Here is a 26927-nt window from a genome sequence, read left to right on the forward strand (position 1 = left end):
GAGAGGGCACGTCAGTCCCAGCCAGGCGTCGTGTGAACAGCTGCTGGTGCCGAAGGCTGAAATAAAAACCGGAGCGGTGAGGGGTGGTGGGTCGGACGTCTAGGTAGCAGCGCTGGGGGTCGCCGGGGCCCAGGGAGGCTTAGAGCCCGGATTCGGGGAAACGGAAGGTGTAGCAGGTGGCTTAAGGGGTAGCCTTTCGGGCTCACGGTTGCCAGAACGAGGCTGCCGGAAGTGCGCTAAGGGATTTTTCTTCTCCCGGGAACTGGCGGGGAAACTGAGGCTGGGGTGGGGCTCCTGTCTGGAGGACGCACTGAGGCCGCCGTCTTTTCCTGCAAGAGCAGAAGATGTCGGACAGTGAGGACAGCAACTTCTCCGAGGAGGAGGATAGCGAGCGCAGCAGTGACGGCGAGGAGGCCGAGGTGTGTGGCTGGGACATGGTGGGGAGGCATAGCGCCTGGGGACAGGACCAGGGCAGAAAGGCCCCTATGGGAGCTCAGAGGAGATCAGAACGAGCTCTGGCCTCTGGGAGCTTCCAGGCTGTTGGTAGTGATAGAGAAGTAGGTAAGCCTAAGTCAAGCAGAGGGACAGGTGCGGGAGGCCCGGGATGCCCCAGGTACAGTGAAGTAACAGGTGATGTGTATAAAGGACCTGGCATATAGCAAGCACTCACTGTTAGTTTTTATGAAGAAGTGTGCTCCGTCATTTCGAAAATATATTTTTAGTGCCTACTGTGTACTAGGCACAATTCTTTGTCCGGGGGTTGCACCAGTAAACAAAACAGATTTTGAAAGTCTTTGCCTCTGTGATCGTAAATAAACATAACCGATAAGTATATCGTTTAATAAGGCAGAGAGTACCCTGGAGAAAAGTAAAGGGGAATAGGGAGTCTTGGTCAGTTTTAAAAATAAGGTGAGTCTGAGAGGGTGATGTTTGAAAAAAGATGTTGTGGGAGTTGAGGGAGTGAGTCGTGTGGAGGAAAAGTGTTGCGGTAAGAGGAAGGGGAAGCAGCACATGCAAAGTTGGGAGCGTGTCTGCATGTTCAAGAAGTAACAAGGAGTCGAGTTTGGCTGGATCAGAGTGAGTGCAACAAAGAAGTAGCAGGAGCCAGATCGTATAGGATCTTGAAGGTTCTGGTGAGGAATTTGTCCTGATTGAGTGCGACAGAGCTGTGAGAAGTTTTGGAGCAAGGAAGGGGTGTGATCTCATGTTTTGAAAGGATCACTTCTGCCTTTGGATCTATTGAACATTACTGTTTCAGGAACCAAATAAATATTTCCTGGGACATACCTGATTTTAAATACTGTACTATTAACTGTTTTTTTCTTTTGTTTATTTCTGACTTATTTGTTGATTAAATAAATGTTTGAGCATCTACTACTGTGTTCCAGATTCTTCCGGGTGTTGGAGAGAGTGGAGCAAGGCAAATTTTTGCTTTCACGGAGTTTACACTTAGTAGGCAACAGTTAACAAACTGATAAAAAGATGACTCGATGATTGTAGATGTCTCCTTTAACCTCCAGAAACGTAAATCAATTTTTTAAAGTTAGTTGCCATCACTTGTAAGGGCTATTTCATGTAAAAATCATGATTTTTCCGGGAAAGTGAGAGAAGCCAGCAACCTGAGACCCAGGATTGTTCTACCTAGCAGCTCTTTGCTCAGGAAGTATCAGCCTGCTGGAGAATGGGGAATTTTCTCCCAGTTCCTGGGATGTATCAGTTGCCATTTATCGTCATGCCTACCTTCGGGGGACTTAAGTAAAGGAAAGATTTCCTGTACTTGTGTCCTGGGAAATATCAGGTAGACAGAGAGTACCATAGGTTTCCTTTGAGCTGTCCTCCTTACTTTGGTTCTTTTCTTGATCTCTGTAGGCATTTGATTGTCAATCCTTGTGCCCTCTGGGGAGTCCTCAGCTTCCAGTGAAGAGTTGGAGGAATTGGGAAGCCATGGTGGGGCTGAGGCAAATGGGAGGATGCTAGGAAGGGCTTTTGTTTCAAGCAGTAGCACTGGGTTCTTGGTCTCTCTGACTCATGGCTTCAGGGCATTGTTTGTGGTTAAATCCTGGTGGTAATGAGATCAAGATCCCGGGGTCCTTTTCCTGGCTGCGACATCTGGTTTGCTATGTCCAAATGTCACTTCCCCAACACCACACCGGGCTCCTGACTCACCTGCTGGCCTATCTGCTGTCACCAGATGAAGCAAGAGGACGACAGTGAGAAGCCAGTCAGAGATGGGACTAGATAGGCTTTAGGACAGCCAGAAGTTAGCATATCCTTGAAGGACCAGGCCCTGTAGAATGAAGTAGGTAGGGATGGCAGATGATGAGCCGCTATTGGGGGAATGATCTGTTTCACCATTCGCAGCCCCAGTAACCTGCTCATTCATTCATTGAACAAGTGTTCCTAGTTTCTATCATGTTGGGATCACTGGCTCCCTCATGGAGCTCTCTGTCTTGGGGTGGAGATAGTTTTATAAACAGATGGTTCCTTCAGGGGATTGTGAGGACGGACAGTGTTAAGAGCGCATTCAAGCCCCAAGATAACACAAAGATAGTAACGGGAGTCCTCTTCTCGGGGACTGGGGAGCCCTCAGGTTTGGAGAGAGGGTTTTGCTGGGACTGAGCCAGGGGAATGATGACAAGGTTCCTTGAACTCAGGCTGTGGTCCTGTTGTGGTTTGAGCTGGTAAGATATGGGACATTGTGGATTAGGGATATGTACTAAACAGATCTTTCAATTGTCTTCTGTTCCCATCCCTGGACTGGGTGATGTTGGGGACCCAGCAGTGCCTGAGATAGCCTGGGCCCAGCTCTTAGGGAGCTCTCAGTGGTCAAGGCTGTGATGGAGGAAGCTAGAGAATGATATGCCTGACTTTGCTGGGGGCGGGGGATAGGCATGACTTCCTGGAAGAGGGGCTATTTTGATTGAAGTAGGAGTGAGAGGCAAAGGAGAATAGTTTTGTTTTTTTTTTTTTTTGCAGAGGACTAGCATGAATGATGGATAGCACTGAGAGAGCATGGTACAAGTGTTTCACTGTGGCTGGGACCTAGCATTTGGAAGGGGGAGCCCAAAGAGGCAGGATGAAGGGGAGAGGCAGTGAGTGTGTGTTTCTAGTCTAGGCTGCTAGGGAGCTCGTTCTTTACCTGAGGGCAGTGGAAGAGCCATGGCCATGTTTGAAGCAGGGGACCAAATGATCCGTTTCATGTTCTAGATCATATTTAGTTTGCCAAGACTACGGAATATACTTTAGGTCAGGGGTGATGAGAGGTGCTTTCAGGTAGAAGAACAAGACCTTAAGCCACATTGAATCATCATGAAGTTATTTTCTAAGTTGCCTGTCCTGTCTTTTGATTGGGTCATGGAGAAAGTTTTACTTTGGTGCTACTGTGTCTTGAACACTTTGCTGAAATTTGCTTGTCTCCATGTTTATCAGAACAGGCTTTTGGCTTAGAGCCTGCAGCTGGCAACAGGATCATGCTAGGACTTAATAATAACATGTTTTGCTTTTATCTTTATGGTTACTTGTTGCTTGTGACAAGCTAACTTCGAAAATGTCTTTACTTCTGAACTATTTCAAAGTATGGAAAAGTTTCTCTGTTAAGCTAAATGAATAATGTGAGTGAATTTAAAGAAAATATCAGGTAAATGAATTTAAAGAAAATATGAAGAATATCAGGTAAATATTAGGTGAATTCACACTGATGTGAACTTGGCAAAAAAGCCTGAAGTTAGTGAAGAAGAGATTGAAGTTCGGGGAACACTGTTTTGTCTGGGTCCTTTCCTTTTGTGACTGGTTTGAAAAGACAGATTAGAGGCCAAGAGGCTGGGCAAGGAGCTAGATTTTAGAGGGCCGTGGCCTGGTCTAGGCTAGGGGCTGTAGGGATGGGGAAGAAGGGACAGACTGGAGGGACAATGTTCCAAAAGCAGAAAGGCCAAGAGTTTGGTGCCTAATAGAAGCTAGAGGGAGCCAGCACAGGTCTGGGGGAAGACATTGAGGTCAGTGTAGGATGTGGTATCTGTGCAGGGCTCAGAGGACCTCTGGGGGAGCCATTTGTGGAGGCTGCTGACACATGGGGGCCTCTAGTTCTGGAAGAAAGTGTGACCTGGAGACAGATGGGGCATCACGTGCAGAGACAGGATCTGAGGCTGTGGAAGGTAAAGTGGCCCGGGGAGAGTGTATGCAGCGAGAAGCAGAGTGGGCCCCCGGCCGAAGCCTGGGGACGGAAGCCATCACTTGGGTGAGCAGAGGAAGAGGGGAGTGCAGAGGATCAGCCAGAGAAGTTGGAGAAAAGCCAGGGTACTGTGATGTGACAGATGCCAAGGGAAGAGCTTTTCTCTAGGGAGGGAGGATCAGTGGTGTGAAGTGTTTTGTAGGTAAGGAGTAAAGATGGTTCATGGAACTAGCAATAAGAGGCAGGCAATGACCTTGGGGAGCAGTGTGGACGAACTAGAGACGTCCAACAGCCAAGGGAGCGGATGAGATGGCCTAGGGAGTTGTAGGGTGGAAAGAGATGAGGGCCAAGGACCAAACTTCATGGAGCTACATTTACGGGCCAAGTGGAGGCTAGCAAGGCGCTCTAGAGGAGCAGGAGGTCTGGGCCAGCTCCCAGGTATTGGGTGGGTGGGTGACAGTGCTGTTACTGAGATAGGATGGCTGGCAGAGAGGCCCGGCCAGGGGGGAAGGGAGTCTATGCAGAACAGAGGGGATTATTGACTAGCCAGGCAGAGGTGGCATCAGATTTGGGGGTGGGGGCTTGGTGTCTGGATTTGGGGGTATGGAGCCTTGGTGCCCCAACCCTACCCCTGACTCTCCAGGTGGAGGAAGAGCGGCGGAGTGTAGCAGGCAGTGAGAAGGAGGAAGAGCCTGAGGAAGAAGAGGAGGAGGAAGAGGAGGAAGAATATGATGAGGAAGAGGAAGAGGAAGATGATGACCGGCCTCCCAAGAAACCCCGCCACGGCGGCTTCATTCTGGACGAGGCTGGTATGTCACAGGGCTGTCCGGTGCTGAGCAGCAGCTGGACTTCCACCTTCACTTCTATTTCTTGAATGTACTTTTTTTGAAAAAATTTGGGTAAACGTCAAACCCACAGTAGTAGGATAGTGTGTGGAACCTCCATGTCCCATCAGCTTGCCTCAAGAGTTAACAGCTTAGTACCAATCTTGTTTTGTTTCTTCCTCCTCACTTCCACTGCTGGATGATGTGAAAGCAAATCCCAAATACGTAATTTTGCCCTGAAATATTTCTCTCTGTATTCCTAAAACATCAGTCCTTTTATTTATTTTATTATTATTATTTTTTAAAGATTTTATCTATTTATCTGACAGAGAGAGAGAGAGACAGCGAGAGAGGGAACAAGCAGGGGGAGCGGGAGAGGGAGAAGCAGGCTTCCTGCGGAGCAGGGAGCCCGATGCGGGGCTCGATCCCAGGACCCTGGGATCATGACCTGAGCCGAAGGCAGACGCTTAACGACTGAGCCACCCACACGCCGCACATCAGTCCTTTTCAGATACAACCGTTATAATACCGTAATTGTCCTTTAAAAAACTTGAAATCTGTGCTCGTTGTGAAAAGCTCCAACGACCTAGACGTAGGCAGGACAGGGTCCCTCCTAGCCTGCCTCTGCTCTCTCCTCCATGTGGCCCTGGGTGAGTCGCGGTCCATCCCTTGGAGCCCTTTTTCCCCCTCTGTACAGAGGGGACAAACAGTCCTTCGTATTCCAGAAGGGATTATTTTGAGGATTTGGGGGGGCCGAACACATAAAGCACATTAGGTGGATGGCAACCCAAAGTGACATGCCCAGCCTAGAGCAGGTCCTCAGAAAAGGGGCTTACCTATTAACGCTCTGTAGGCCCATGTCACACCTACTGTTCTGTAAACTGCTTTTTTTACTTTCAGTGATTGTGGAGGAGCATGTAACAGATAGCGTAGATTAAATGAGTTAACTCATGTAAAGAAAGTTTACTGAAGAACTTTTGGCACCTCAGTGCTCGATAAACTTCAGCTGCTTGTCATCATCATCATCGTCATCATCCTGGAAATACCCATTCTTTTTCCCCGATGGCTACATAGTATTTTTTCCGTAATCTGTTTTATTTAACCAATGTCTTATCTGATACTGAAGTTTATGTTTTTCATCATTACAAGCAGCACTGCTGGGAACACCTTTTTATGTACTTAGACACATAGACACAAGTTATTTACCTAGATTGGGGGTTCTTAATCTTAACCTTTATTGTGCTATGGCTCCTTTGGCAGTCTGGTGGAGTCTGCAGACCCCTTTTTAGAACCATGATCTGAGATGCTGAGGGGAAAAATAACATAGGATCCGAAAGAGAACAATTATACTGAAATGCGGTACCTAAATATTCACAGAGTGTGTGGGTTTCATCATGAATGCATTGAAATAACAAGATTTAGTGGAGGGTCTGATAAGAATCTAATTTGGAAGTAGCAATGAGTGCAAATGACATTTTGAGGTATCTGCTGCTGTAACGTGCTGGGAAAATATCAGAGTTCGCTGCTAAGGTGGTTGTGATTTATTTCCATTGTTCGTAATTGAGATAAATATGACTTTTCAGTTAGAGATGAGTGAAAATGTAGTATTTTACCTGTCATGGACCCTGAAGATTTTCTACATGGTAAATCCCTATAAATCAAACTGCTGGGCAAAGGGGATGCATATGATTTTAAAGGCCTTCCGATGTCTGCGGCCAAATATTGGCCCCTGAAAAAGCCATACCCGATCCTTCCACCAGCCATCCATGAGGGCGCTTCTTCCCTACCCATGTAAAGGAGAACCACTTGGAATGCCATCTGCCGTTTTCTTGGGACCCTCTCCCCTGAGGGAACAGAGGGGCAGGAGATGCTCGGGACACTCCTGGTCCTCCCCTTGAAGGCTGAGGGGAGGGAGTCCTTTCTTCGAGAAGAGGTCTCAGGTAGCAGAAGGGCCGAATCTAGAGAAGGGCTAACATGCCGTGTGACACGGACGTGGGCTGCCGGGGACAACCGCGCGTTGGTTGTGGGAGCTTTGTTGGGCACTGCGTGTGGGAAGGCTGTGTGGTAGTGCCCATTGATGTTTTAACAGGCAGGGACCCTTTGATCCAGGAGTTCTTTTTTAGGATTTCACCCGACAATTAAACCCGCACAGGCGCGTAAAGACACGAGGCCAAAGATAGTTGCGGCAGTCCTGTTTTCAGTTGTAAGTGTCTGGTGACCTAAATGTCCACTGATGGTAAGGGCCTGGGAAAAGAGTTACAGGGCAGATCATCAGATAGCAAATGAGGCATGGCTTCTGTGGAAGCGCCCCAGGCTCGTAGGATTGCTTAGAAAAAGAGGAAGGTACAGAACAGTGTGTTAAAAAGTTGCCTTGGGGCAGGTGGTGGTGGAGGGTTTAGATGCATTTCTTGTATATGCATAGATGATCTCTCGGCAAGAAACTCGTTACAGAGTTGCCTCTGTGGAAGGGGACTGAGCTAGTGGGGGTGGAAACGGGAGGGAGACTTCCCTGCACACTATACATCCTCTGAACGCTTTGGATTTTTTCATCACATTTGGGAATCACTGTTCAGTTTTTAGCATAATATTCGCTGCGTACGGAAGAGCATGAGTAACATAGTGAAGAGGTTCGGTGCATGAACCCTGGAGCTAGCCTGATTCTCCGGGACCAGCTGAGAGTCTTTGGGCCAGTTAGGTCCCCTCTCTGGGCCTCAGAGCCCTTAGTGGAAAATCCGAACGGTGCAGGTACCGGAGGATTCGGTGAGGAATCTGTGGCAAATGCTCACAGCAGAGCAGGGCACGTGGGACACTCTTGGTAAGTGGTAGTGTCACAAACCTGAGGGAATAATAACAAAACCAACAGATTGTGAATCACGTCTTTAAAAAAACTATATGCTGGTCTTGATAGTTTGGAGAGAACTTTTGTGCTTACTTATTTTGACCTGATTTTTTTAAGTTTATTTGATGATTATTATTATTATTTTTAGTGATCTCTGCACCCAGCATGGGGCTTGAACTCTTGACCCCAAGATCAAGAGTTGCACACTCAGCTGACTGAGCCAGCCTGGTTCCCTGACTGGATTTTTTTTTTTTTTTAAAGATTTTATTTATTTATTTGAGAGAGAGAATGAGAGAGAGTGTGAGGGGGGGAGGGTCAGAGGGAGAAGCAGACTCCCCGCTGAGCAGGGAGCCCGATGCGGGACTCGATCCCGGGACTCCGGGATCATGACGTGAGCCGGAGGCAGTCGCCCAACCAACTGAGCCACCCAGGCGCCCGTTGACTGGATTTTTTAAATGGACTTGTGGGTGGGGTTGGGGGAGGGATGGGTTTTAGAGCCAGAGGGGGGTGGAGCTGCCTGGGAGACCCGATCCTGTGGCCTGAAGCAGCTCCGTGGCATTGGGCGAGAGCCTCACTTGTGCGGGCATCTCTGTCCTGTCCTGACCTGCACGTGCATGGTTGTCATGCCCACCTCCCAGTGATGTCTCCCAGGAGCCACTGCCATGAGGTCCCCTGTGCTGCAGCTGCCTCCCTGACTGCTTGGCTTTCCTGTTGCAGATGTGGACGATGAGTATGAGGACGAGGACCAGTGGGAAGACGGGGCAGAGGACATTCTGGAGAAAGGTTTGTGGGGGCCCCACCTCTGCAAGACTGCTTTGGGGTGTGACCGAGAGGGTCTTGAGAGCCCATCCCCCACCCATGCCCTGCACCCCCCCCCCACCCTCCTCACCTCGCTTCTTTCTGTCGTTGCCAGAGAGACCAGCTCTGTACCCTTTTCCTTTTAGGCCCATGAGTTGGGGGGTGGGGGCTGTGGGTGGTGGGTGTGGTGGGAAGGGGACTCTGGGATCCCAGGGCCCCAGTGAATCCCTTCTGGGGGTTGTGGGGGGGTGGGCTCTGTCCCAAGATACCCCCCACTTCCTGGGCCAGTGCCCCCACTTCCCTGTTTTTTCCGTTTTGTGCGCCTCATACATTTCGGCTTCTCCCCCAACCACCTGGTGCCTGGCCTTTACTTTTGATTTTCAACCTTCCTGTGTCCCTCCCTTCCCCTTCCCCCAACCCATTGGTTGATTTCGCTGCTATAATTTGGCTCATACTTTGTCTGCCCTCGCCCACCACCACCACCACCACCACCACCACCACCACCACCACCACCTCCTCTTCCTCCAAGTAGAAGAGATTGAAGGTAAGAATCTGGAAACTGTGATTCCCCGACCCTCCTCCCATATCCTGACATCTCCTTCCTGCCCACAGCACCCTCCCTCCACCCCTGACCCCCGTCTGGCCCTGGGGGCTCTGATTCATAGAGGGTCCAGAATCAGGGAGTTCTGAGGCCAGGTCTCTAGCCGTTGGCCTGGGAAAGTGTGTATCTGTTTATGTGTGGGTGTGAGCGTTGTGGGCCGCAACGATGGGTGGGGTGGGGTGGAGTTCAGGGCATACTTAGTGGCTGTGAGATGGGGAATGGCTGGATGCCCCCCCCGTCGGGCCCTGTCCTCCCAAGTCTTTTTCATGAGAAGCAGGATTGCTGAGCAGGACAGAGTAGAGGGTGAGGATCGGGGGTTCCTAGTGAGGTCTCTCCTGCCCCAGGGCGCAACTCCGGCCCTCTCAGCCCCCATCACTTCCTCCAGGCCCCTGCCTTTCACCTCCCCTCACTCACCCCATTTGCCCATTTTTCTGCAGCCTCCAATATCGATAATGTTGTCCTGGATGAAGACCGTTCTGGGGCTCGCCGCCTACAAAACCTCTGGAGGTAAGCAGGAAGGTGGAAGGGTGAGACTGGTTCCCAGGGGAGATTTGGGTGCAGGTCAGCCCACCCTTCTCTCCATAGCCTTTCATTCATGTTTACTTTCCCCCTTCACACCCCAGGGACCAGCGAGAGGAAGAACTGGGCGAGTATTACATGAAGAAATATGCCAAGTCGTCTGTGGGAGAGACGTAAGGGCACGGGGCGGGGGCAGGTGGTCCCTTTTCCAGAAGGGTCAGGGCTCTGATAGAGCCTCACCCCCCTTCCCAACTGCCATCCTCTCTCCAGGGTGTATGGAGGATCCGATGAGCTCTCGGATGACATCACCCAGCAACAGCTGCTCCCAGGAGTCAAGTAAGGGGGGGGGTGGCATGGGCGGGCTGAGATGGGGGGATCTTGTATTGGGGTGATATGTGTACGCAGACACAAACTGGTCGGTGGTGGGGACTAGTGGCAAGTTGGCGCTCGACCGCTTCCTCCCGCTTATGGATGGAAGGATGGAGAAGGAGAGGGGGTGGAGGGAGAGGAAGAAAGATGATTCAGGTTTTTCGGGATGAGGCCATTTCACTGAAGGGCTTCCTTTTCCTCTCCTGCCTAGGGATCCAAATCTGTGGACTGTCAAATGTAAGGTGTGTTCTCTGGGAGGCAGGGGAATGGGGGAGGTGGCCTTGTTAGGGAGAGCTCACCACCTTTCTGTCCTGGGTCTCCTTGGCCTGTCAGTCTCTCAGTCCTGTCTCTGCCTCTTCATCCCCCACCTCCCAGGCCCCTGCCCTGCTGTGCTCCCCTCGCTTACTCACTGTCTCCCGCCCCTGTCTGTCTGTCCGCCCATCCCTCTTGCTCCGTACCTCTTCCTCTCCTGCTCCCTCTCTCTCTCTAGTCTATTTTATCTTTCTTGCCTGATGATTCGGTCTGCCTTGCTGCGGTCTCCTGCCCCTTTCCCTGCGTCCGTCCTTCATGTCCTCATCTCTCTGAAGTCTGTCTCTCTTCTTCCAGATCGGGGAGGAACGGGCCACAGCCATTTCCTTGATGCGCAAGTTCATCGCCTACCAGTTCACAGACACGGTAAGTTGGGTAGGCAGGCAGCATGGAAAAGGGAGAGTGAAGCCCAGAGGGAGGGACGGTGTAGGTCCAAGGGTACTAGGTGCCCATTACATGAGTGACTTTAGCTAAAATGATCCCTCCCTGGACTGAAGGGCTCTTCAGTATCTAACAGAGGTGCCGTCTTCACTGTCTTTGCATTCCTGGCAGGGGTCACCAGCCCCTGTAGCCCTCCAGAAGTCAGCCTTCTTAGCTTCCTGAGGTTTTTCTGAGTCAGTTCTGCCTGTTCACCGACCCTGTTGGGCAGCTGTCACCCTTTTACTGTTCGGGAGGGCTCCTAGGATGGAACAGGCTGAGTGTGTCAGGGGACAGGCTTGTCGGGGAGAATTCCTTCCTTCTCTCTTTCAGCAGTCATCACATATCCGCTGAACCCCTGCTCTGGGCAGGTCTCTGCACTGGGAGGTGCTAAGGACACATTGGTGACCTTTCCAGAGCCGGTCCCACCCCTTCAGGGCTCATTCACAGCACACAAGACATGAAGATGCTGCATTGAGTTCACAGCTCTTTCTTTAGACTGTGGGAGTTTGAATCCTGCCCCTGCTGTATCCTGCCCCTGCTGCGTCTTAGCCCTGTGACCTTGATCAAGCCACTTCCCCTTTCTGGGTGCCCTGCTTGCCCCTCAGCATCATTAGGATTAAGTAGCTTTAGACATGTCCAGCTCTCAGCCAGGACTTGTCCTGCAGCTTGTGTTCAATAAACACAGTTATTGTCGGAGGCATAATTGTCAGTTTGGGAACAGGGGCAAACCTTATGAAGGATATACTCAAAATTGACGAAACATGGAGTGAATACTAACCCTGTGCTGGCTGCTGATTTTCTCACTTAATATGATCCGTGTTAGGCCGAGTGCATTGCTTTTACCTGCTGAAACAGTGGATGTGTGTCAGTGGGGCCAAGTGGATAGTTGTAGGATTTGCAGATCATTTGAAGTGTGCTTAAACCTCGATCATGTGTCCTGGGCAAAACTCTAGTGACCATTTGAGTTAGGACTGATTATTGTTTTTGTGAAGTATATGTGTATTGTAGAAGGCCAGCTCTCCCTCCCTGAGTCCCAGTTTTCGGAAGGAATTACTGTCGGTGTGTGTCTTTCCAGGTCATCTTCTCTGCAAGTCAAAAAATGTCAGTTCTGTTTGTCTTTGTTTTTGTTTTTTTAAAGATCTTATTTATTTACTTGACAGAGAGAGACACACAGAGAGAAGGAACACAAGCAAGGGGAGTGGGAGAGGGAGAAACGGGCTTCCCGCGGAGCAGGGAGCCCGATGCGGGGCTTGATCCCAGGACCCTGGGATCATGACCTGAGCCGAAGGCAGACGCTTAACGACTGAGCCACCCAGGCGCCCCATGGTTTTGTTTTTGTATTAAACAGAATGGTATTACTCGGTATACGTATTATTTTGCAGTGAGCCTTTTGTCAATGCCTTAATCATCTTCTCATGCCCAGTAAATATAAGGTGGTTTCCATTTTCTGCTATCGCAATGCTGAAACAATTTAGTTGTTTCTTTTTTAATTGAGATACAATTTCCATACCGTAAAATCCAGGGTCATGGTGTATGATCTTTCTTATATGTTGCTGAATCCGGTTCTATTTTATTAAAGATATTTGCACCTGTGTTCATAAGAGATACTAGTCTGTAGTTTCTTAACGATGTCTGTGAAGGATTGATGTTATTAAAATGTTGGGTAGAGGGGCGTCTGGGTGGCTCAGTGGGTTGTCTGCCTTGATCGAGCCCCACGTTGGGCTTTCTGCTTGGTGGAGAGCCTGCTTCTCCCTCTTCCTCTTCTCTCCCCACCGCTCATGCTATCTCTTTCTCTCTCTCTCTCCCTTGCTCTAACCCTATCTCAAATAAATAAATAAAATCCTTAAAAAAAAATAAAACGTTGGGTAGAATTCACCAGTGAAGCTGTCTAGTCCTGGCTCTGTGTGTGTGTGTGTGTGTGTGTGTGTGTGTGTGTGTGGAAATTTTTTCTATTACTGATTCAATATCTTTACTTCTCATAGGTCTATTCAGATTTTCTATTTCTTAGTCAGTTTTGGTAGTGTACGTCTTTCTACGGAAAACATTCGTTTCATTGAGGTTATTTGATCTGTTGGTGTGCACTTGTTCGTACTTTTGCTTCATAATCCTGTCAGGTTGGTGGTAATGTCCTTTCTTCCATTCCTGATTTTTGTAATTTGAGTCTTGAGTGACTTGAGTCTCTTGTCTCTTTCTCGGTCAGACTGGCTAAAGGTTTGTCAAATTTGTTAGTCTTTTCAAAGAACCAGCTTTTGGTTTTGATGGACTTCTCTATTTTTCTGTTTCCTCTCTTATTTATTTCTACTCTTATCTTTGTTATTTCTTTCCTTCTGCTCGCTTGGGTTTTAGTTTTCTTTTCCTTTTCTAGTTTCTTTTTTTTTTTAAGAGGAGGGGAGGGGCAGAGGAGAACGAGAGAATCCCAGGCAAGCTCCGTGCCCAGCACAGAGCCCAACATGGGGCTCGATCCCACAACCCTAAGATCATAACCTGAGTGGAAATCAAGTCGGACGCCTAACAGACTGAGCCACCAGGCGCCCCTCCTTTTCTAGTTTCTTAAAGGTGAAAGGTTGGGCTATTGATATGAGACTTTTTTCTTTTTTTTCTTTTTTAAAGATTTTATTTATTTGAGAGAAAGAGTGAGCCAGAGAGAGCATGAGCTGGCAGAGGGTAAGGGAGAAGGAGGCTTCCCGCAGAGCAGGGAGCCCGATGCAGGGCTCGACCCCAGGACCCTGGGATCATGACCTGAGCCGAAGGCAGACACTTAACCGACTGAGCCACCCAGGCGCCCGGAGACTTTTTTTCTTTTTTACCAGCTGTAAATTTATCTCTAAGCACAGCTCTCTCACATCCTGTAAGGTTTAATGTTTTTGTTTTCATTCATCTCAAAATATTTTCTAATTTCCCTTGTAATTCTTAGGCTTTTTTGTCTTAAACTATTTTATTTTTAAGTTATCTCTGCACCCAATGTAAGGCTTGAACCCACAGCCCCACGATTAAGAGTCCCACACTCCACCCATTGAGCCATCCAGGTGCCCTGTAATTCTTACATTTAATCTCTTGGTTACTTAATGTATTTCCACATAGTTGTGAATTTTCTAAATCTGTTACTGATTTCTAATTTCACTCCCATGTGGTTGGAGAATATATCTCATATGATTTCAATTCTTTTACGTTTGTTGAGACTTAATGGCCTAACATACGGTTTATCCTGGAGAGTGTTAAGTGTGCCCTAAGAGTATGCATTCTGGTGTTGTTCGACAGATTTCTATCTGTAGATGTGTGTGAGGTCTAGTCGGTTTATAGGATTGCTCAAGTGCTCTGTTTCCTTGTTGATCTTCTATCTAGTCCTGTCTATTTTAAGTGGGCTATTGTCTCCAGTTATTATTGGTGAACTGTCAGTTTCTGCTTTTATTTCTGTTGCTTTTTGCCTTGTGTCTTTTGAGGTCCTGTTGTTAGGTTCATATGTATCCGTATTTGTTGTATCTTCTTGAATGATTAAACCATCTATCAGTATAAAACATCCTTGTTTGTCTCCAGTAGTTTTTGTCTTAAAGTGTGTTCTGTTTGCTATTAGTGTAGTCATTCCTGTTCTCTTCAGTCCAGTTATTTTTTACACATAGTATACGTTGTTTACCTTTCTTTCTTTTTAAACAGAGAGAGCATGCTTGCAGGGGGTTGGGGAGGGGCAGGGGGAAAGAGACAATCTCAAGCAGGCTTTACACCTAGTTTGGAGTCCAACTCGGGGCTCGATCTCCCAACCCTGAGATCATGACCTGAGCTGAAATCAAGAGTTGGACACTTAACCAACTGAGCCACCCAGGCGCCCCTACGTTGGTTACCTTTCTGTGTCACTACATATAGATTCGTTAGTTTTTTAAGTGCTACGTTTTATGCCATAGTTTAACAAATCCCTCTTGGGGGCATTTACAAACGTCCAGTCTTGTTTGTTTGCTGTCATCAATAACTCTGCCACGGACATCCTTGTGTCCGGGTCGTTGCACGAACATTTCTGTGGGATAAATTCCCGGAAGAGCGAGCACTGTGGTGGCAGCTGTAACTGTTCGGGGCACTCATGTCTCACTGTCCCCTGCCATGGGCTCGGCCCTGCAGCCCCTGCAGATTAAGTCAGTGGTGGCGCCAGAGCACGTGAAGGGCTACATCTATGTGGAGGCCTACAAGCAGACGCACGTGAAGCAGGCCATCGAGGGTGTGGGCAACCTGCGGCTTGGCTACTGGAACCAGCAGATGGTGCCCATCAAGGAGATGACAGATGTGCTCAAAGTCGTGAAGGAGGTGGCCAACCTGAAGCCCAAATCCTGGGTCCGCCTCAAGAGGGGCATCTATAAGGACGACATCGCCCAGGTGCCAGGGCTGGGGGTGGGGCAGGGTGGCTGAGGGGCTCGCGGCGGTCACACTCCTGCTCCCCTGTTCTGTCCCCCCCCCTTTTCCTTTTATCATTCCCGGACCCTTTCTAGTTCAGAGAGCAGACCTCCACTCAGATTAGGTGATGCAGAGCCTAGATTTTGTTGGGAGCACACAGGATTGTGTGTGTGTTCAAAGCACACTGAGTAAGATCTGAAGGGGGTGAGGGAGGGAGCCTTGTGGAGTTCTTGGGGCAGAGTGTTGCGGGAGAAGGAACAGCATGCCAACAGGTCTGCCCTGGCTGAAGCAAGAGTGTGCGAGGGTGAGAGTGGCAGGAGGTGGGCGCAGGGAGGGGACCGCGCCTGTGGCCCGTCATAGGGCTTTGGCTTCTACTGGAGGTGGAGGGACACAGATAAAATTTAAGATTTTATTTATTTATTTGACAGAGAGAGACACAGCGAGAGAGGGAACACAAGCAGGGGGAGGGGGAGAGGGGGAAGCAGGCTTCCCGCCGAGCAGGGAGCCCCATGTGGGGCTCCATCCCAGGACCCCGGGATCATGACCTGAGCCGAAGGCAGGCGCTTCACCGACTGAGCCAGCCAGGCGCCCTGAGACTTAGGTTTTAATAGGATTACTCTGGTAGCTTCATTGAGAATAGACTCCTGGTTCTCAAGCAGGGGCAGTATTGTCCGCATGGGACTTTTCTTGGTTGTGTCAAGTGAGGAGGGAGTCGCTGTAGCATCCAGTGGATAGAAGCCAGGATTGCTGCTAATGCCCTGCAGCATAGGGGACAGCCCCCCACAACAAAGAATTACCCGGCTGGCAAACCCTGGGCTGGACCGGACGGGGCCGCAGGAGCACGGAGACCAGTGAGGAGACTGCCGCCGTAGTCCCGGTGGCAGGTGATGGGACAGGCCCAGGGTTGCAAGTAGGGAGGAGGGCAAGAGGTCAGAGCTGAAGACCGAGCTGACAGGAGTTGCTGGCACACTGGAGGTGGGTGGAAGAGTAAGGGGGAGTCCAAAACGACTCCCAGGCGGTGTGCCAGAGCAGACGGAATGACGGAGGGGAGAAGACCGGGCGAGGAGCAGGCCCGGGGACCAACAGGAGGTTAGTTGTGGGTGTACTAGGCTCGAGGGGCCTTTCAGACATCCGAGCAGAGGTGTTAAGCAAGTAGTGGGTATTGTGCTTCAGAGTTGAGAGGAGACAGGCTAGAGAGAGTGGAGAGTTGTCTGCAGTGTGATTTCTTCACCATCACCCCCTGTCCTGCCCTTCCTGTGTCTAGGGTTGGGGAGGGAAGGCCAGGGCCATCCTGACCACCTCCTTCTCCTCAGGTGGATTATGTGGAACCCAGCCAAAACACCATCTCCTTGAAGATGATCCCCCGCATTGACTATGACCGCATCAAGGCCCGCATGAGCTTGGTACTGGGGGGATGCCCTGGGGCTCACGGGTGGGGAAGATGCCTGATCCTTGCCGGTGGCCGAGCCCTCCTCCTTCACCCTTCCCACCACGCCCCCTTTCCTCCGCAGAAAGACTGGTTTGCCAAAAGGAAGAAGTTTAAGCGGCCTCCACAGAGGCTGTTCGACGCTGAGAAGATCAGGTGAATGCTCTTGGGGCCTGGCTGGGCGGGGTCCCCTGAGCTGGGACGCAGGGTGTGCCTCCGCAGGCTCCCCCACAGGAACGTACCTCTGACCCATCCATGCTTTGCTTTGTGAATGGTCAGCTTGGCAGCACTGCCTCCGTCAAGTTATTGAACATCCCTGGGCCTCTGGCTTCTCTGCTATAACCACCAACAGTGACGCCCCCTGCCTCCTGGGGTTGTCGTGAGAGTCAGATGAATTAATGCTCACGTGTACCCAGAGTAGCACTTGGTCCCAGGATCACGGACTGAAATGGGATCTCTTGGCACGTCAGGCTCTGTGAGGTCTGTTTCCCTGACCTCCTGATGCCTGGATAGCGGAGGTGGGGCTATCCTTCGAGCCCTTCCCTGTCAGGGAGTGTCCCTCGCCCTCTGCAGCTGGAGGGAGCTTTGGAGCAGCCCAGTGAGCCCAGCGTTCCAGGGCTAGCCAGAGGGCTCCCGATGGGGGGAGGGCAGGAGAGGAGGAGATGCAGGAACGAGAGCCACTGGTCGTGTTCTAGAATGCCTTGTGAGCCACCAGATGGTTTTTCATTCCTTTAAAGGGGGATTATAGAACGCTTTTTGAGCTGTACCCCAGGATTTGGCTAATACCTCACATGCCTGAATTGGGCCCCCTTACCCCCCTGCTTCCACCTGACTGGACCTCCTTTTACTGAGTGCTCTGACCTGGCCCGCAGAGCTCCCTCGGGCCTCCACCAAACTCAGCACGCCAACGAGAAGAGGATTGAGTGGCAGGAGGAGCTTGGCCTGCTCCCCCATGCTCCCTTTTTGGGAGTGGGGCAGGCTTTCCCTCCTCACTCTAGAAGCGTGGCCTGGAACTCTGTCCCCCACCCCACATGCAGGGCCAGGAGAGTTAGGGCGTAGGCTTGGGAGTCCCATCCCCCGAATTTGAATCCAGACTCAGACCACCCTAACCATGAGGTGTGCCCCATGCGAGCCTCGCTCCCTCATTTCCCTGGGAAATGTGGGTCATGTGAGTGATGTCAGAGGCTTTGGGGAGGAGGTCCGTGAGGTGTGTGGCCAGGCCAGGCGTAGGCTGAGTGCTCCATGTGTGCTAACCGTTGGCGTGCTCCAATGCTGGGTCCAGCTAGTATTCACCGAGTGCCCCTGCTCTAGGGGAAGTAGCAGTGAATGAAAAGTGTTAGACCTCTGCCCTTCGGGAGCTGCTATTCTGGTTGGGGAGACGCATTAAACAGTAGCTCATCAGAGGTGAGGTGCGCTGTGCTGAGCAGTCAAGCAGGGAGAGAGCGCAGCAGAGTGCAGGGAAGAGTCTCTGGGCTCGGGACATGTCACTCGGCCAGGAGGGCGCGCCGTGGGATGGGATGGGGCAGCCATCCTGTGATCCTTCCCCTTCAGCCAGCAGAGGAGCCTGAGGGCCAGCAAGATTCTCTTCTTAATCCCCCTTCCAATCGTCTCTCCCCCCACAAAATCCCAGGTCCCTGGGCGGTGATGTGGCCTCCGATGGTGACTTCCTCATCTTCGAGGGGAACCGTTATAGCCGGAAGGGCTTTCTGTTCAAGAGCTTTGCCATGTCTGCTGTGGTGAGGGTCCCGGAGGGCGTCTTGCTTACCATGCTGGGGGGAGCAGGGAGGCCAAGTTTTTTCTCCCTCCTTCAGTCCAGGCCCCAGAGCAGTGGGTTATCTGGGTCTGTCCTGGATATCTTCCGAGTCAGGAGTGTAGGAGCGTCCCTAGGGAAATAAATCTCACCATCTCCTTAGCCTGCTCAGCTGGGCTGTGACACTGACCTTCTTCTACTTCCTTCTCTTCCCCTTGTTTCTTGGGGCTCAGATCACGGAGGGTGTGAAGCCCACGCTCTCTGAGTTGGAGAAGTTTGAGGATCAGCCGGAGGGCATTGACCTTGAGGTGGTGACTGAGAGCACAGGTATTTGGTCCCTGTCGGTAACTCAGGCCAAGGAGGAGGGGGCGGCTCATGGTGGACAGTCCCCAAGTCAGCCATGCACCTACCCCTGCAGGGAAGGAGCGGGAGCACAACTTCCAACCTGGGGACAATGTGGAGGTGTGTGAGGGCGAGCTCATCAACCTGCAGGGCAAAATCCTCAGCGTGGATGGCAACAAGATCACCATCATGCCCAAGCACGAGGACCTCAAGGTAGGCCGTGCTGCCCGTACGTGTGTACTGGGCTGAGAGCACGGTGTATTTGTGGGGTAATCCAAGGTGCTGCCTGGTTTGAGTTTACTTTAAGGGCGCATGTGTCTGGGTCTGTGTGTCCGTCTGAGGGTTTGTCCGGCGTAGCACGGTGTGTCTGGGGTGAGGCTTTCTCCGGCAAGGCCTGAGGAAGTGTCTAGTTTGTGTCATATGTTTTGGGGACAGGCTTTCTGTGTGTGGAGTAAGGGGTGTCCGGGATGATACCCTGAGTCTGAGGTGAGCTGTCTCTGGGGCAGTCTGAGGGTTGTCCAGGCAGCCTACAGGAGTCTGTGGTTGGGTGCTCTGAGCCTGAAGTGGGTCTTGGCAAGGTCTTTTCTGCGAATACGAGTGGCTTCTGGAGATGGGGAGGTGCGCGGGATGTGGTTGCTTCCCTTGCCCGGCTCAGCATCCCCACACCCAATCCCCAGGACATGCTGGAGTTCCCGGCCCAGGAACTTCGGAAGTACTTTAAAATGGGGGACCACGTGAAGGTGATTGCTGGCCGATTTGAGGGTGACACAGGCCTCATTGTGCGGGTGGAGGAGAACTTCGTCATCCTCTTTTCTGATCTCACCATGCATGAGGTAGGTGGGGGGAGGTGGGGAGCGGCACGGAATGTACCAGGACCAGACCTAGGCCGAGCGGCCACTTGGACCCTGCTTTACCCCTTTTCCATTTCCCACAGCTGAAGGTGCTCCCCCGGGACCTGCAGCTCTGCTCAGAGACGGCATCGGGCGTGGATGTAGGGGGCCAGCATGAGTGGGGGGAGCTGGTGCAGCTGGACCCTCAGACCGTGGGTGTCATCGTGCGACTGGAGCGGGAGACCTTCCAGGTGTGTGTGTTGTACTTAGTGGCCGGGCTTCCTTGTGGGGGTCTCCCTCTCCCTCGAGCTCCTCATCCTGGGAGGTGGCAGAGCGTGGTGGCCAAGAACCCAGACTGCTCTGGGGGGCCGATGGGGCTCTGTCGGCCAGGGTTGGCTTTGTGGTGTCGGGCAAGTGGCATGTCACTTACCCTCTCCGTGTGTGTTTCGTGCCCTGTAAAATGGAGGTAATGTGGTAGCACGTATTTCTTTTGTTATGACTGAGGCCCTGAAATCAAATATGTAAACGCAGGTGCTTGCTCGAGGGCTGGGGGTTGCAGGTGCCCTCTTCCCCTCCATCCGTACCCTGTGGACATGGGAGTCAGAGCCTGATGCTTAGGACCCTGGACTCTGGATTCATATCTTGGCCCTATTGCTCCATGCTGTGTGACCCGGGGCTAGTGACTTGTCCTCTGTGGGCCTGAGATTCTTCCCTCAGGGAAATGGGAACCGTGACCGCAACCATCTCAAAGGGAAGTTTTGAGGCTTCAGTGAAATCTTGCGTGAAGAATTTAGTAGGGGGCTTGGCACACAGTGACGGGTAAACATAATGTTAACATCTGCTCCTGCACCCGTTTCTCAGGTCCCTGGTGCTCATTAGGGATGGTGTCTCCTCCTGAAAGGTGTTTTGGAATGATTGGGAACATTTTTGTTTGACCCAGTGCCTGGGCGGTGGTGCCCCGAGACTGCCAGGGACTCTAGACTTCTGCAGAGCTCGGGGCAGTCTCCCACAAGGAAAGATCATCCCACCTTAGGGAAGCCCTGGTCTGTGTCATCCCTTTCTACTCTCACGGCTCAGCATGCTCCCCTCCGTCCGTAGGTGCTGAACATGTATGGGAAGGTGGTGACCGTCAGGCACCAGGCTGTGACCCGGAAGAAGGACAACCGCTTTGCCGTGGCCCTGGACTCGGAACAGAATAACATCCATGTGAAGGACATCGTCAAGGTCATTGACGGCCCCCACTCAGTGAGTATAAGCTCCTGCCCATTGGCCCCACCTGAAACTGCTGGGGTGGGCCACGGCCCCAAGAGTGACCATCCTTTCCCCGTCCAGGGCCGGGAGGGCGAAATTCGCCATCTCTTCCGCAGCTTCGCCTTCCTGCACTGCAAGAAACTGGTGGAGAATGGGGGCATGTTTGTCTGCAAGACCCGCCACCTCGTCCTGGCAGGGGGCTCCAAGGTGAGGCGGGTGCAGCGGCATCCTGGCTCTTGGGTTCCTGGCCTTCCCCAGCCCCAGCAGCGACAAGAATGGGCTTGTGGGGGATTAGGAGGGCGGGTGTCAGGCTCAGGTCCTTGGCAGGGTTTACTGGGATTCCAGGCTTTTTACCAAATCATTCATCCGTTCAGTTTTTTTGAGCACCTGTCCAGGCTAGCAACTAGAGCTACAGCAGTGAATAGGAGGAACGTCTCTGGCCTTCTAGAGCTGCCAGCCCGGAGACGAACAAATCAGTAAATACAGACGTTGTACAGCGTGAGGCGAGGTGATGACAGGTGCCGCAGAGAAGAGAATAGGATAGAGAGAGAATCACGGGGGGCTGCTGCTTTAGATGGAGAAGGTTCAGGAAAGGCCTGCTTGAGGTGACACCTGTGCAGAGACCTGAACGAAGGGACCCAGAGCTGCGTGACTGTCTCTGGGGAGCAGCAGATACAGATGAGGTGGGACGTGTGGGAAAGCTGTACAGAACCAGGTCTCGGGAAATCAGGCCCGGGCTCTGGGGAGCTGGGACCAGGGGGTGGTCCTCACGGCCCTGTGCATGGGGCAAGGAATTCTCCTGACTTGCAGTCTTTATGTCACCGGGGCCAGAAAGTCCTGGCCAGGGGAGAACCGGGCCTCTTGATTGGCCCAGAGTGGCCTAGGGGCGGCAGTTTCCCCAAAGGGAAATGGAGGCATCGTCACTAGAAGGCGGGAGGAATGGCCGCCAGCCCAGTTCAAGCAGGAACTGTTCCCAGATGGAGGCAGGCAGTGGCATGGGGGCCGGGAGCCTGTCCCCCAGGCCCCTGCCTGCCGGTTCACTTCTCGTCCCTTCCCTAGCCCCGAGATGTGACCAACTTCACAGTGGGTGGCTTTGCCCCCATGAGCCCCCGGATCAGCAGTCCCATGCACCCCAGTGCTGGAGGTGAGGGGGAGTTGGGCAAGGATGTGTCTGGGGGCTGGGGAGGGCGGTTATTCAGCCCCCACTGTCTGGGTGCCTGCTCCGCTCGCCTGGCCATGATGGGGTTCATGGCTCATAGAGACCACGACCCTCCCCCACCGCGGCCCCCAGTGGCAGGCCAGGGTGGTCGCGGCAGTGTCGGGGCTCTGGCGGGGGCTGCCCAGAGGAAGCTCCTAAACCAGGGGGTGTGTGTTGGGAGAGTCAAGCAGGTGGAGAGGGGGCTTGAGGGCACTCTGTCCGTGGACATAGCATGGGAGGGGACGACATGGCCCTGGGGACTGCTGACGTCGTCCTTCCTCCGCAGGTCAGCGTGGTGGCTTTGGCAGCCCCGGTGGTGGCAGCGGAGGTATGAGCAGGGGCCGGGGGCGGAGAGACAACGAGCTCATCGGCCAGACTGTGCGCATCTCCCAAGGGCCCTACAAAGGTGACCTTGAGGGCCATATTGGAGGCCTGGGGAGGGGCACGGTGGGGACCCCACCCAGCCTGACCCCCTGTCTCCTCACCAGGCTACATTGGTGTGGTGAAGGATGCCACCGAGTCCACAGCCCGCGTGGAGCTGCACTCCACCTGCCAGACCATCTCTGTGGACCGACAGCGGCTCACGACGGTGTACGGGCTGGGGCAGCGCCGGGCCAGGAGGGGGATTGTTAGGTGGCGAGAGGGGCCTACTCACCCCACTGGTTCTGTGTCCACAGGGGCTCACGGCGCCCGGGAGGCATGACCTCAACCTATGGGCGGACGCCCATGTACGGCTCCCAGACGCCCATGTATGGCTCTGGTTCCCGCACACCCATGTATGGCTCTCAGACCCCTCTCCAGGATGGTGAGCATGCCCCGGGGGAACGGGGACGAGGGGTGACGTGGCGGGGCCTGGAGACAGGGCAGAACTGACAGACAAACACATCTGTCCCGTTTTTTCATTTCAGGAAGCCGCACCCCGCATTACGGTTCACAGACACCCCTGCATGATGGCAGCCGCACTCCTGCCCAGAGTGGGGCCTGGGACCCCAACAATCCCAACACACCATCCCGGTGAGGATCGGGGGTGGGGGACAGGGTTCCCTGAGCCCGGGTGTGTGAGTGGTTATGCTGGGTGTCTGTGGGATGGAGGGGTCTGTACTGCTGTCCCTGAATTCTCTGCTCCCAGCGCCAGGCTGCTCACATGCGAAGGGGTACGTGGGGCTGGGGCTGGGGGTCGGATAATCTCCAGTCCCCACCAGAGTCGACTGCTGCCGTTAAGACCTGGGCTCGGAGACAGATTTGTGTGCCGCTCTGGGTCACGTGACCAGTCGTGTGGCCTTGGGCCGGCAGCCTTGTCTCTGCCTCCCAGTATCCTCAGCTGTGAGACGGAGGCCTCTGGATGGGGCTGTTGTGAGGTGTTCAGTGCTGTTCTGGAAACATTTCTACATCGTTGTGATGACCACAGTCATTCTCAGCAGACTTCTGTCTCCAACAGGGCCGAGGAAGAATACGAGTACGCCTTCGACGACGAGCCCACCCCGTCCCCCCAGGCCTATGGGGGCACCCCCAACCCCCAGACACCTGGCTACCCCGACCCCTCATCCCCGCAGGTCAACCCTCAGTATAACCCACAGACGCCAGGGACGCCAGCCATGTGAGTCCACTGGGGCTGACCCTAAGCAAACCTTGCCCACACCCTCCCTGCTGCTGTTGCCTTCTCTTCAACACCGTCCCCAACAAATGCTCCCTTTTGTCTTTGACTCTCCAGGTACAACACAGACCAGTTCTCTCCCTATGCCGCCCCCTCTCCGCAAGGCTCCTACCAGCCCAGCCCCAGCCCCCAGAGCTACCACCAGGTGGCGCCAAGCCCAGCAGGCTACCAGAATACCCACTCTCCAGCCAGCTACCACCCCACACCCTCACCCATGGCCTATCAGGTATGGGTGAGCTTGCATGCCCTTATAAGGGTGGTGGACTAGGGGGCGCCAGGGTGGCGCAGTCGGTTAAGTGTCTGACTCTTGGCTTCGGCTTGGGTCATGATCTCAGGGTCTTGAGATCGAGTCCCGAGTCGGGTCCCAAGCTCAGCAAGAAATCTGCTATAGTTTCGCTCTCCCTCTCCCTCTGCCCCTCCCTGCGCTCACATGCTCACTCTCGCTTTTTTTTTTCTCTCTAAAATAAATCTTTAAGAAAAATGGGGGGGGGGGGCCTAGGATGGGCCTCCGGGCTATGTGGACAGCCAAGCTAGAGGACCTATTTACAACAACACTGTCCCCCTTTCACCCACAGGCCAGCCCCAGCCCGAGCCCTGTTGGCTACAGTCCGATGACACCTGGAGCCCCCTCCCCTGGTGGCTACAACCCGCACACGCCAGGCTCAGGCATTGAGCAGAACTCCAGCGACTGGGTAACCACTGACATCCAGGTGAAGGTGCGGGACACCTACCTGGATACGCAGGTGGTGGGGCAGACAGGAGTCATCCGCAGCGTCACAGTAAGTGGGGCCCGGGCCGGTGGCTGGGCAGGTAACCTCTCCCTCCGGGTCCCCAATCTCTGTGGTTACTGGGTTTTTGCTTTTCACCACCTAACCACATTTCCAGTACCCTGGGGAAGCAGGGTTGGAAGGGCTGGCCTGTAGGCCCCACAGGGCAGGGGTTTCTCCTCGGCCTGGAGCAGTGACTGGTGCCCAGGAGCTAATTATACTTTAACATAGTCCTCTGAGACCAGTTCCATAACACGGACTGAGCATTCCTCTGTGCCTGGCTTTAGCTTAGTGCTGGGCACCCCTACCCCTAGCGTTCCCCCTGCTCCAGCATTACCGGCCTTTCCATTCCTCACCGTCCCCAAGTTCCCTGCAGCCTCAGGGCCTTTGCTCATCACTTCCTCTGTCTAGAACTCTCTTCCTTCCACCCTTTTTCTAGTAAACTGCTACTCGTCCTTCAGGGAAGCCTTTGCGCTATCTCAGATCTGTCTTCTTCCGAGTCCATGTAATTTTTTTCATGTTATCTACCTGCTGCCTGAAAGCTTAAAGTTTACTCAGGGGGTGATTCTTTGGTTACTGAGCCTGTATTTCATTCCTAAGTAGCCCTAGTTCCTAGATGAGGGACCAATAGCCTGTTGGCCTTCCAGTAAATATTACTTGAATTAGTTAATTAAACACCAGAGTCCAAAACAGCTCCAGGCCCTGCCCTCATATAGCTCACATTCTAGTTGGGGAGGAGACGTGTCTCCCCAAGAGGGAGAGCCCAAGTGACCAGAGCTGGGATACAGGAAGCCCCAAGGGCAAGGGGAGCTATGGGAACCCAGAGGAGGCACCCTTACTCAACTTTGGAGGGGCTCAGGGGTGCTTCCTGGAGAAGGAGGCATCTGCATCGAGACCTGAAGAACGAATAGGGGTAAGCCAAGAGAAATGGCTGGGGAGGGGGTTAAGTGTGTTCCAGAAAGAGGGGACTTGCAAAGGCCTGGAGGTGAGGGAAAGCCTGGCACATCTGGGGAGTTGAAGTATGTTTACTGTGGCTGGAACATAGAAAGCCTAGGGGGAAGGTGAGTGACTGGGCCAGGTCATGTGGCAGGCTGGGGACCTTGGACTGTGTCCTGAGGAATCTAAGCAGGCAGAGCAGTGGTGGGATCAGGTCTGTGGTTCGGAATTAATTCACCATGTTGCTCTAGCAGGGATGGTTTCGGGGGGTGAGACTGGGGGCTGGGAGCCCTGGGGGAGGTCAGGCTACCCCGTAAGGCTGTGAGGAAGAGAGGAGTGGGGGAGGTGGCAGAGACCTTTAGGAGGCCAAATGAACACACCTCAGAGCTGGAGGTTGTCGGTGAAAGGGCTAACACGATGTCAGAGCTCCGTCCAGGGACTAGGGACTGTGGGGACATCCCTGAGATACAGGTGGGCCCAGGAGGGGAAAGATGAGACCCACTTGGGACATGAAGAGTCAGGTGCCTGAGAAGCAGTCTCTTTTGGCCTAAGTTAGCTTCATTCTGGTGCTTCCCATGCTGATCTGGTCACCCTGGCCCCACACACCACACTCCCAGGAATCAGGCCCAGCTTTTGGCCTTTCTTGCACTGGAAACAGGCCCAACTGACCAGGCTGTCCCTACCCACAGGGAGGCATGTGCTCTGTGTACCTAAAGGACAGTGAGAAGGTGGTCAGCATCTCCAGCGAGCACCTGGAGCCCATCACCCCCACCAAGAACAACAAGGTAAGGGGGGGCCAGGGGACGTGGGGGCCTTGGGCTGCTGACACGGACCCTGACCCCGTGCCCGCTCCCCACCCCCCCAGGTGAAGGTGATTCTGGGTGAGGATCGGGAAGCCACAGGGGTCCTGTTGAGCATCGATGGTGAGGACGGCATCGTCCGCATGGACCTTGATGAGCAGCTCAAGATCCTCAACCTCCGCTTCCTGGGGAAGCTCCTGGAGGCCTGAGAAATGCAGGGCGGGTGGACTTTGGCAGATATCTGGCAGATGGAGAGTGTCCCTCCTTCCTTCCCTGGCCCTTGGCTCTGACACAGGGTCTGGGGCCTGGCCTAGGGCTAATCTGGTTGTTCAGGATTTCCTTTCTGGGTTCCTACCTCCCTCCCTGATGTTCATAGGAATCAGAATAGAGTCTGGGGGAGGGTCCCCACCTTCTGTACCCTCCCTTCCCCAGCTTGCTTTTGTGTTACGGTCTTTCAATAAAAAGCTGTTTGGTCAAGCGTGTGTGTCTGTGTTTTGTAAGTGGGGTCATTTGTAGACCCCACTTACTTCCTGGGCAAATAACTGAATGGTACCTAAGCCTCAGCTTCCCCATCTAGAAAATGATACTGCCCACGCCAGAGGGCTCTTCAAGATGGATATATGAGGAGACATTGGAAAGAGATTTATTAGACCAGAGCCTGCCTGTGATTGAAGTTATAGCCCATTCTCGCTTATGTGAAGATCCATAACCCGCCCCAGGAAAACCTAAATTCCCCCTACAGTGCAGGA

At 52.9% G+C, this 26927-nt stretch overlaps 1 protein-coding gene across 1 annotated transcript; it reads left to right on the forward strand.

Annotated features, from left to right (window-relative positions):
- On the forward strand, positions 1-26655 carry SUPT5H (SPT5 homolog, DSIF elongation factor subunit). Its single transcript, XM_088027601.1, has 29 exons — positions 1-419; positions 4812-4977; positions 8549-8614; positions 9162-9173; positions 9668-9737; positions 9854-9922; positions 10020-10085; positions 10330-10360; positions 10725-10793; positions 14955-15206; positions 16538-16627; positions 16736-16806; positions 18281-18386; positions 18634-18727; positions 18819-18955; positions 19420-19575; positions 19677-19823; positions 20671-20817; positions 20905-21030; positions 21883-21967; positions 22308-22427; positions 22510-22612; positions 22699-22826; positions 22930-23035; positions 23460-23618; positions 23733-23901; positions 24251-24454; positions 26068-26163; positions 26244-26655. The coding sequence occupies exons 1-29, from the start codon at positions 345-347 to the stop codon at positions 26385-26387; spliced, it is 3264 nt and encodes a 1087-aa protein (XP_087883727.1). The 5' UTR covers positions 1-344; the 3' UTR covers positions 26388-26655.
- Positions 26656-26927: the final 272 nt, after the last annotated feature.

The sequence above is a fragment of the Eumetopias jubatus genome, unplaced genomic scaffold (assembly GCF_037043125.1).
Source record: "Eumetopias jubatus isolate StellerSeaLion01/CBP00866 unplaced genomic scaffold, mEumJub1_p1.0 scaffold_10, whole genome shotgun sequence".
Taxonomy (NCBI): Eukaryota; Metazoa; Chordata; class Mammalia; order Carnivora; family Otariidae; genus Eumetopias; species Eumetopias jubatus.